The sequence below is a fragment of the Schistosoma haematobium genome, chromosome 2 (genome assembly GCF_000699445.3).
Source record: "Schistosoma haematobium chromosome 2, whole genome shotgun sequence".
Taxonomy (NCBI): domain Eukaryota; kingdom Metazoa; phylum Platyhelminthes; class Trematoda; order Strigeidida; family Schistosomatidae; genus Schistosoma; species Schistosoma haematobium.
In genome coordinates this window covers 6331317-6343526 of record NC_067197.1, presented here as the reverse complement: position 1 = coordinate 6343526, position 12210 = coordinate 6331317, and the positions used below count along the sequence as shown (strand labels likewise).

The window sequence follows — 12210 nt, the reverse complement described above, 5'->3', positions numbered from 1 at the left end:
CAAAGAAAAATTAACTATTTTTTATTAAACTTGACCACCTGCGCAGCACATTCTAGGTCACGTACTCAGAGTTTAACCAGTGAGTAACAGGTTAAAACCATGGTACCCCTATTTCGGTTTGCTTATATAAGTGATATCACCAGTCCACTTCATAAAGATAATGTGTAATTCAAAGTCCGGTGGATAAATCTACACTAAACGAGCTACATTGTTGTTATTAGCAGTGGCTAAGTGGTTAGGGCATTTGACTAACTTTCAGTCACCGATCCGCAAGTTCAAACTCTGCTCCACCTATATTAGTTTGGGAAATCTTTAAGTTCTTACACTTACAATGTGGCTCAAAGTATGCAAATTGGTAACTGGTAAATAAGTTAATTGTACTGTAATTAGTATCATATTCTGAACCCAATTCATTGATAAGATAGTTTTTAGCATCAAATGATATCGGCAACAGAACCTTGAAAAAAAAATTAAACAACTGTTCCCATTTTGTAGTTCCATACTTTTAGTCAGAGGACGTCTATGATTTCATGTGGGATTAAGACCAGAATATTTAATTATGATACTTTTATACCATTAAGTCGGAATGCATTGGTTCACATGTTCCAAACCTAATCAATATAATAAAATCTGTTCACTAAGGCTGATTGAATTATATGGAGAGCAGCATGCAGGGTCAACTGAAAAATAGTGTACAAATGTTGACTTTGCTCCGTCCCATCTCTACATCAGGAAATAAATAGTCAAAACAGAAAAAATTACTAACCAAAATAATATACCTGAATTTCTTGTGTCCAACGTCGTTTAATCAAACTGGTACCAACTTCATGAATATTGAAAGATAAAATTAAACGATCTTCAATATTTTTATCTTGCGAGTTTAACTGACGTTCCAGTACCTGAATTTCAATCTGTTGTATAAAAGATATGAGAAGACAACAAATAAAAATTTACTTTTTTAGCGACCATAATGAAAAAGAAATATGAATCGTAATATATGACGATATGTTTGATTGGAAATGTACATTTTAATTTCGAGAGGAATTAAAAGTAAGCTTGATACTGTCAGATCTCAATCTTATTGGCTGATGATAAATGGCCAATGAAACCTGTATCCGACCAAGACATGGTTTTATATGTTTTTTAATTGTCAGAATGGGTTTTGTGGAGATTTTAGAAATTTCACAGATTGAAATCATGAGTCAGTTGAAGCTAGACCACCATTGAAAACCTGGAAGCACTGGACGGCCGTTTCGTCCTGGTATGGGACTCCTCAGCAGTGCGCATCCACGATCCCGCACCACGCGGGGCTCGAACCCAGGACCTACTGGCTTCGCGCGCGAGCACTTAGCCACTAGACCACTGAGCCGGCATCCAACGGTGTTAATGTCTAACTTCAACCAATCCACGAAGTTGCGCCACCGTACACCATTGTCTTCAGTAAGTTCCTATCTCACAACAGACCTGGTTGAACTCCACTGGTAACGGGATCGTGGATGCGCACTGCTGAGGAGTCCCATACCAGGACGAAACGGCCGTCCAGTGCTTCCAGGTTTTCAATGGTGGTCTAGCTTCAACTGACTCATGATTTCAATCTGTGAAATTTTTTAATTGTGTTTATTTTAATTTTAACGATTTGGTATGTGTGTCATTTTACTAGAAAATAATAAGTCTTTGATAATCAGTTGTCCCGTCTTCTGACATACATTCACTTTCGATCTTTTGTAGTAAGGGAAGTCATAGCTGGATCTCGTAGTTTTACGTTACAGATTAACTTTAGTCAGTCATTGAGAAACAGGAAGCATCGGGCAACTGTTTCCTCTTAATATAGGAATCCCCGTTGGTGAGCAGTCATAACACCGCCAAAGACGGACCCAAGAAATTTAGGCCTCGTAACGCTAGTTAAAAAATCAAACCACTGAGCTGTTAACCCCTAGTTTGCAGTCATATCTTCATTCATTGAACGACCGTCGTAAACTGTAATAAGTGATATTTACCTGACGCCTGATACGGTTGAACACCACAAGTCATAGCTTATGACTAGAAATTGGAGATATAAAACTATATTTTGGGTGTATCAAGTCAGTAAACTGACCATTCGCTAACACTAAATATCAGTTTAGTCGGTCGATTATAAATTCAGACAGATATATACAACATTCTTATGTGTAAGTTGGTGGTTGGAAGTAGTTGACAGGAAACCCTGGATCAAGGTTTTATGTTATTTGACACTCATCGATTTGATTCCATATCACCTAGCTTCACGATTAGAAAAACTACCACCCAGTTAATCAATCCGTGGCAGGCCATTTGTAGGATTGAGATACATTTACATACATGACATTGGAGGTCACCATTCAGTGAACAATAAACTACAGATATACATTCTTTTGTTATAACCAAACAATAGGTGACACAGATATGGTGTCGTTGTTAGCACTTTACTTTCAGATAGGTTTTTTATAGAATACTCTCAAAGGTAAAGAACAAAATTAATTATCACAAAAAACTTTTCTTTCTGAAGCATGATAAAACATAGCGATTAGAAATTCCGTCAGCCAAATAAAGAAAACATACAGTTTGGAATGAATGTGTATCTGTCTAGGTTTTCTACTTTCCACAATTATTAACTTTTGCTGTAGTTATAGATTTAAGACGTATAACTCATACAATCTTACCTAACTCTACTTCTACTTAAATTTTTTTCTTATAAATCCAACGTTTCGCCTGGCAATCTGGTCCAAGCTTTTTCAAGGAAAATATAATCAAACAACAAAATTATCGAATATAAATAGGTACAAGGTTCTTCGGTTTACTGTATACTGAATAAGTCAACGTGAAGGATTTCTTTATAAATAGGTGTTTGTATTAATGTGTAAGAGACATGTTTATATGAAAATAATAAAGGTCAAACAATTAAAAGTTCATTTGAAAATAACCAAGGGGAGAGAAAGAATAAGAAAAATTGTCGTGTTATCCTAGGCCATAGAATGACTTAAGGATTACAAGGTAAATTCAAGGTTATGACAAATTGTTTTTGTACACATAAGAACAAGGTATGTGTTATGGAACCAAAAAGTGTTAAGACAACAGAATGTGTTTATACGCAAGTGATGTGAGAAGAAATTTCATTCAACTAAATATTGACTACGGTCTGTGTATATTAAGAAAACAGATCATTTTTATATATGAAATGAATCAAAAATGCCACAGCCTGCTTTAAATGAAGATAAATAAGATAAGTAAACAAAATAAAAAAGGAATGTATATGTAATTGAAAGTGTGTGTTATTTTTAATGTTCCAGTCAATTGTTTAACATATTCAGATAAGATAACGGATCTGAATCTTGAGAACAGATCAGCGATAGCATAACACTCGATTGAATCGGGTCATACAGTTGATTTCAATGGGACGAGAATCATTCAAAAAGGATTTAATTCTTACAAAGAACGACTAACAGCCGAACCCCGACATATATGGGCTAATTCAAACAATATTAATAGGAGAGATGGAATACAACTAGCTGTCCCATAGCAACTAGTAATTAATAAGTAAACCTGATCTCTTTTTTGCAATTTGATATATCTATGCCATAGTAACTAACTAATAGATAATACGTTCAATGATTCAGATCCGTTATCTTATCTGAATATGTTAAACAATTGACTGGAACATTAAAAATAACACACACTTTCAATTACATATACATTCCTTTTTTATTTTGTTTACTTATCTTATTTATCTTCATTTAAAGCAGGCTGTGGCATTTTTGATTCATTTCATATATAAAAATGATCTGTTTTCTTAATATACACAGACCGTAGTCAATATTTAGTTGAATGAAATTTCTTCTCACATCACTTGCGTATAAACACATTCTGTTGTCTTAACACTTTTTGGTTCCATAACACATACCTTGTTCTTATGTGTACAAAAACAATTTGTCATAACCTTGAATTTACCTTGTAATCCTTAAGTCATTCTATGGCCTAGGATAACACGACAATTTTTCTTATTCTTTCTCTCCCCTTGGTTATTTTCAAATGAACTTTTAATTGTTTGACCTTTATTATTTTCATATAAACATGTCTCTTACACATTAATACAAATACCTATTTATAAAGAAATCCTTCACGTTGACTTATTCAGTATACAGTAAACCGAAGAACCTTGTACCTATTTATATTCGATAATTTTGTTGTTTGATTATATTTTCCTTGAAAAAGCTTGGACCAGATTGCCAGGCGAAACGTTGGATTTACTTGAAATTGATTCGCTGAGATTTTACAAATATATTCTTCTTTTTAATGTCTCACATTAACTCGGCGCCCAAATATTGTGAAATTATTCGTTCAAATTTAGACGAAAGTTCTTATTCAAAGAGTACATAGTTCTGTTCAGCGAAGACGCTTGAAACACACAGATTTCTGAACGTTTTCAAGAACAATGTAAAAATGTTTACAACGTGTTTTCTCTCTCTCTCTCTCTTTTTCTTTCTCTCACTTCAAATGCAAAATGTTTCATTCAAGACTGATCTATGTCAATTGACAGATCCTATTTAAAATAACTGATATTGATAAATTAATTTAATTTAATAATGATCTCTTGGTTAATATTTAATGGAACACATGATTGTTTTTCCATTAAAAAACAACAATATAATAATAACTAAGACGAAAATAAGTGTTGAAATGAAAACAATTTTACTAAATAGGCAGTAACTGTAAACACAAAACACACACATATCAATGGACAAAAAATCAACAAAATACATTTCATACATAAAAAAAAACAAACACACAAAATGATAAAAAGGGGGGTGGCAACAATAAACTAGTTACTAATATCTATATATGTAACACTTACTTTACGTATAACAAAATCTAATTTTAAATCAATTAATTTTGCTCGTTTACGACGTAAATTAGATTGATCACGTTGACCTATAGCCTAGATAGTTGTTGTTGTTGTGTTTTTTAAAAAAAAATTAATAATAAAATGTAAATGTATTAATAATACATGTGTAATATTAGAATGATTAATTATGAATAATAGAAAATGTCTATTGTGTATTTAAGTGTATTTGAAACTATCTGAAGTGAATACCTACCTACTGATGATAATAGACAACAGTTATGTTAGTCAGTCAACCAGCTACAATGTAGGACCAGGTATATATAAATATATATATATATATATATATATATATATATATATATATATATGCATCGATCAAAGTTGCCACACATCATTAGCACAACAAGATGAACACCGGATTCATAGAAGTAGTTAATTCGGTGGTGATAATATATAAAAGAAAGATTGCAATAAGGATATAGTACAGGAAGAAAGTATTAGTTCGTAGAAAGAAAGGCATGAAGCGATTTTAATCTCACAGTTTAAGGGAAGACAGAGAGTGTATACACCTACGCCATTGTGATCGATTCCGGGCTGTGTCACGCAGAGTCTCCAACTGTTGGTTCCGAGAGTCGCGCGGACCACAATCAAGTAGTCTGCATCTATCAATATGATTCAGACCATTTTGAGGACGTTAGATCCCCAGAACTCACTTGGAAAAGGTCCTAATTTTGTAATTTTATTCTGAAAATTTGAATTTTATGTTTTCGCGCCAACAGACGCTTAGTTGGCCTACAGCATACATTTCCCACTCGGAAATCCCTGACTGTCATTGGTCGACGGATTATTTTAGTACGCTATTCTGTGGATCTCCCAAAGGCGTTTCTATCATTGTATAAATAAGCTTCATTTGTGTGCTTAGTGACCTCGTATTTTCTGGGTGCTTGTAGAATACATTCACTACGCCTCATCAAGACTTCTTGATCTAGTTGGCAAGGCCGAGGACAATGGATTAGAATAGCCTATCGTGTCACTGTATCTTTGACCTTCGTTCCGTCTACCGAGTAAGATGAACTCGTAATAGCATTCAAGCATATAGGACTAGAGGTTAGTGACTTCAAGGACCGATGCCATGTTTTGGTTTGACCATCCGTAACTAGTTGATTCAAACTATTACATAACAGTTATGTAATAGTATAAACCAACTTGATTTGTGAGCGATGATGATAATGATTGGTTGTTTGCTTAGTCAGAATTGTAAATAGTCTGACAGGCGTTTGATGAGTTATACATTCTCTTATCCTTATTACTATGATTTTTGACGAATTGTTACCGGTTTTGGTGTAGAAATATACCTACGTCCTAGTCAGGCTAATCATATGTTCTTGATCTGAGTTGTGTTGAAGTCCTGTAGAATAGACTCTGGGAGGAAGTCTAGTAATAGATATTCATCTAAGGCAAATTAACGTCCCATTCGTGTAGACGTGGAAAACCGAGAGTTATAACACAACTGAAACTGACCAGTAATTACAGACCCCACTATTGAAATGCATCAAGTTCGCTGTAAAAACAACAAGGTTTCCTTATTCGATCATTTGTAGGATTGAGGGTATAAAAACACAACTAATGAATCCCAGATCAAAAGAAAACAACTGTCCTGTAGCATTATCATAAGTTCACTGGCTATTTAGATGGCTCCAATGCTTTATGAAAGAAAAAGAGTGTATTGTCTGTAACATCAAAGTTGAGACGAAGGAGATAACAAAGGGGGATGAAAAATCCCAGAAAACATCATCCAGATATTGCTCATGAGACTTTTTGGGAGGTTTTGTGGAAATATTCATCAAAAAAGAAATTCGCACCACTTGTTCAAGAAAAAAATTATTCATTAGGAATTCTAACTAAACGGAATGATACTGCAATAGCGCAAAGGAATATGACTTATGTAATATTTTAGCTGTATTGGAATCAACACAGTGAATCACAAATATCAAAATATTTATTAATGGTTTTATCCCTAATGATAAGACCTTACTATAAGCTTCGGAATAAAGTCAATCGAACTCCAAGTAGAACCTGACACATATATAACTAATTTCAAATTGATATATTCCATTAGCATAACAAGATGAAGTTGTCAAGGAGGGTAGCGACAGTATAAATGGCAGTAGAGAACATTCGACACTGAAGATACAATTCAAAAAGAGAATATAGATTTTAGTGAAACAATCTAGAAAATCTTATGACGAGTTTAGAAACATAGCATTTAAAGGAGATATTGCAATTTGGTCGGCAGAATTCGGCCAACACTAAGAAGGACTTCAATTATATATGACATTGTTCACCACAATCAGTGATTGATCAATTCATTGTAAAGAATGAATGCACGTGGTGTCATCGTGAATGATGATAAACCATGCGAAAATAAGATAACAGTTGAATGACAATCTTGTACTCAAGTAATAACCACTTGTTTTTGGTAGATGTAAATTGTTATACTACGTAGTTTTCAAGTCGCTAAAGGTTGGTAAATTAAGAAACTTCACGATTTCACAATAAATAAAGTACTTATTTAAAAGTGAAATCTACTTAAAATTCTTTTAAATTTGATTGGATCGAGTTAACATTTAAATATGCAATGAATATAAGAGAAATTGTTAAGGAGAATTGAAATAATCAACTACAATAAATATTACAACTTACTTTAGACTTGTTTTTATCCATAAGCTGACTACCGTGAAGATCATCATTTACATTAGAAGTATAATTTTCTAGTTTTGATTGTTGACTGATTCTAACGTGTTCACTTTCTTCACGTAAATCATCATCCGCAGTATCTGACGCCCAACTGCTCAAAGTAGAATCACTATCGTTTCGACTAAGTTGACGCGTAACTCTAAGCAAATCTCTAGTGGCTAGTACAGATCCAGGCATTATTGAATTAGGCAAAACTACAACATCCTGCATTGTTATTTATTTCGTGCGGAGGTGGTACGAGAAGAAAGTAACAGAATACAACATTATCATTGTAGATTATCATGATTTGAAATCGGTTAAGCTTACGCATGTAAAATATCTTGGTACAAATTGGTAACAAAATAAAGTTACTACAACAAAAAGACAATATGGTATTCATAAAAACAAAAAATACCTGAGAACTTTAAGTCTGATATATTTTAACTTCATCAATAAATCAGTCAATAGAGGTCAATTCAAGAGGTCTGGAATGAATATATTTTAATTCGACACCTATCAAATGATGGATTACAGTTAAGTTGATTGATCAGTTAGAGAATAACTGTTAACCTTGTCATTTATTTCTATAAATGATGGACAACAGAATTAATGGAGGGAGAAAAGCATAAAACAACTAGTACAGATAGATAAAAATGTCTTTAACGTCCAAGCAGAATACTTTTAGAATAAGATTTGTGATGGATTACTCTATTGAGTACAGTCAATCCAAACTCAAGATTTGTTTTAAAACAACTAACAGTAGACTATACTCTATTTTTTTTATACATGACTAGCGGCAACTTTCAATAGAATTATAAGCAGTAAATATTGAATTTTCACGCAAAGTATGTAATGAATATCATCTGAGTAAGAAAGAAATAATATAGTATGTCAATAAATATGTATAACTTTCATGATCTGTCAGTCAGTTAATCAATCAATCATAGTCAACGCAGAGTCTGACATAAATATGTGTTAACTTACGTTAACATCCCAAATTAGCGGGACAAAGTGAAATCAACAAGGTAGACAAACACAAGTCTAAATGATCACAGTAACAAAGACAGTGAGTGACGCTAAATATTCAAATATGGCTCGACAAGACAAAATGAACAGTTGCGTATGTTAAAAGGATACTGAGACTTAAAAACTGCAGCAAAATAAAGAGTGAATGAATTAGCAGTGCCGTAACCGAATATGAGTTATGTCACCCAACGTCTCTAATGATTGATCAGGGTTATTGTGTGTACTTCAGGCAAGCAGACTATACCTAACAACATGCCTCAGATCATCAGTCAATCATGGGCTAACGCTACGTCTTGATATGGCCTCTCCCATACACTCTAATTCTACTCCAGTTTTAGACGTCAAATTAGGCGGTATTTGATCATGAGCATCGCAAATCCCATCCACCTTAGTCGATCTTGATATGTAATAACATTAATAAAAATGTAACTCATTTACCAAGTGCGGTTTGATGTAGTTGGTATAGAACCACACTCTTATTTATGTAAAACCTAGTGATACTACCTGTCTGTTAAAACCGCCGTTGATGTGGCGGTGTTTGAAACCCGCGGGTTAACGGTTAAAAGTCGACTTCCTTAACCACTGAGATGTTATATTTCAGCAAAAGTAAATTCCTCTACCAATACAAAGCCTAGCTCGTAAACAAGGCTATGCATAAATGGGTAACACAAACCAAATAAACATTCACAAACTGTAGTAGTATTATTAATCACATTTATCAGAAACATAAATTTCATTTCTGCAAACCATTTAGTAAAATAAGAAAGTGTACCGCCAAACTAAATGATAATCCTTAAAGTTTAGTTATAAAACATCTTTGAGTAATAACAATTTCGTACTATGTCCATAGTCCACATGCATATATCTACATTCGGAGTTCTTAATAAACATACTAAGTTATCAGTGAAAAATATAACATGATATACCAAATAAGTATATTTTAACTAAAACCATATGAAAACTAATAAGCTTACTTTTAATAATTCATCAGGATTTGCGGGTGTAGTAAGACTTTTATCTGCTTCTGGAAATGGAACATTTACAATCAATTCGTATAATGATTTTAAAACTGCATCCGTGAAATCTACGCTGAATACCGGTAGACAACCATCAACAATAACTCTAAAAATGAAGATTTTTGAAATTACAAACAAAATGTGAAGATAAGAAACATTGGTATGGAAATAATTCAAACGGAGAAATTTGGAATAATGACATAAGTTTTATGTTAATTTCATTGAAACCGTGAACCGATTTCAGTTAGACCATCATTGAACACATGAAAGTAATTGACGACTATTTCGTTCTAGTACGGGACTACTCAGCAGTGAGCATCCACGACTTTGCACGCGGGAATCTAACCCAGGATTTTTCGTCCCTCACGTGGACTGAAGAACATATGGAACTTAAAACAACTGTCAACTAATATCAAAGTTAGAATCTTCAATATGAACGTCAACACAGTCCTACTGTACAGAGCTGAAACCTGGAGAACTACAGCTGTCACCAAAAATGTACAGGTATTTATAAACAACTGCCTACGTAAGACACTTCAGATCCGTTGGCCGGATATCATCAGCAACAACTGTGGCAAAGAACAAACAAAAATTAGCAAAAGACGCTGAAGGTGGATAAGACATACATCGCGAAAATCACCAAACTGCATCACGAGGCAGGCCCTAACCCGGAATCCTAAAGAGAAAATGAAATGAAACAGACCAAAGAACACATAGCGCCGGAGACTGGAGGAAGATATCAAAATAATAAACACCACATGAGAACAAGTGGGAAGGAGCCCAGGCAGAGAATCCTGGTCGACGGCCTATACTCTACGAGGAGTAGAAGATGTAAGTAGGTAAGTAAAAGGAAGCATGATAGCAGATGTTTTTCTTTTAGTCTTGAAGGACTAATTATGTGTTATGTAAAATTATTGTAACTATTTAATAACCGATAGTCGGTAATGAACTATTATAGATAGTAGATTTAAATAAACAATTAACAATGTTATCAATCAAAACACTTGACTTTAGACGTCAGATCAATCATTTAAACTTCGTTCCATCTACTGAAGTACAAAAAGTTCACAAGTGGAAACAATCTTGGCAGAATAAGTACTACTCATTATCTGACAAATACACCTATATATGGTGAATGGGATTTAATACTACGATCTGAACATATTTGTAGTAAACAACACATACCTTGCCTCGAAAGTGGCTCAGAAACATTTGTATCACATGATGATTATATTTTTTGTAAGGCAGAAAAAAAAAGATTAATGTTAGATGAACCAGTGAAAATTGAACGTGGCCTCACAGAATCAAAACATTTACTTAACAAAAGGGAGGAAGCCACCATCATGTTTACCTTACCTCTAAAAGCTTTTCAGCTCAACTAAATTGAACAATAAATTGGAAAAAAAACTGATATCTAAACGAATAAATACACAACTGAATTGTAAAGTGATTAGTGACAGAAAGCGGATAAACAATTCTAAGCAATTATTGATATTATGATTATTTACCTTGGTAAATTCACATCGTTTCGTAGTAAACACCGTTTCAGTGTACAACTCAAAGCTAAAGGTTTTAATATATGATTTGATGATTTATTCATTTTCCGTAAAACTCTCCAATCATCGCCTTGGGTTTTTTTTTGAAAAAGAAAAACATACATAATAACAAACGTTTTAGAGATAAAAATAAATTTTATATTATTTACTAAAACAATCGTGTCCTCTGGCATTTTATTACGTACGATTAAACATTGAAACAATTATTTTTAGCCCCCAAATGCCCTGGTACGACCGAGGGTGGGGACAGTCAGATCTCACTCTCGAAACGCTCTCACATGGCCACGCGTATACAGCCACTTACAGGGAAGTCCTACTCACTGCCTTCTCATGACAAGGTGTTTACGAAATTGAAAGGATGAAAAGCGAATGTCCGACGCTTTAACCGGGTTGGTGGTGGGTACGGAGGGTCCACCTAAGAAAGTTGAAAAAACCCTGAACCAAAACCAATGGTGTACATGGACTACAGGATCCTGAAGAAACAAATGAAATATGAACCAATCGCTGGTCACCGGCATCATGAGACTGCATCTCCTAACGTTGCTCCACTGCCTTATGGATTAGACCTTTAGGTCAAAAGCTCAGGGTGTGTTCTCCTAAGGAAACAGCCGGCTTCGGCCTGAGCACCCAGGCAGTATCATATCCCACACACAAATCAAGTGACTTGTGTGGAGCATATGTATTCGGTGCCCCTTTGTACCAATATTTATCTGTTCAAATAAATAAATAAACGTTGTTCCAAAAGGATTCTAATATTTCTAAAAATAGAACTAACTTATTTTATCTACAATCTTGAAAAAAAGATGATAATTTGTGAAACAATCGGCCAATTCATATTACTTGTGACGTACAGTTTCTAAATGTATTCTAAAGGAGTTTTGTAATGAACAGCGGTCTGTTCGGTAATGTTACAGTTGTGAAGCGTAACCTTTGAAATTAGGGAATATTGATTGTGGAATAACTGAAATGATCCAAATGTCGTTTGCACAAATTTATAAAGCTCGCTTAATTTTTGGCG

At 34.0% G+C, this 12210-nt stretch overlaps 1 protein-coding gene across 1 annotated transcript in view; it reads right to left on the bottom strand.

Annotated features, from left to right (window-relative positions):
* VPS13A (Vacuolar protein sorting-associated protein 13A) overlaps positions 1-12210 on the bottom strand; it is a gene marked incomplete at its 5' end in the record, with an annotated part of 134599 nt that overhangs the window by 108969 nt on the left and 13420 nt on the right. Inside the window, 5 exons of the mRNA XM_051219127.1 lie at positions 780-911; positions 4868-4951; positions 7562-7819; positions 9595-9742; positions 11145-11262. Of these exons, the coding sequence (XP_051067354.1) occupies positions 780-911; positions 4868-4951; positions 7562-7819; positions 9595-9742; positions 11145-11262 (740 nt within the window). The remainder of the gene's footprint in view (positions 1-779; positions 912-4867; positions 4952-7561; positions 7820-9594; positions 9743-11144; positions 11263-12210) is intronic.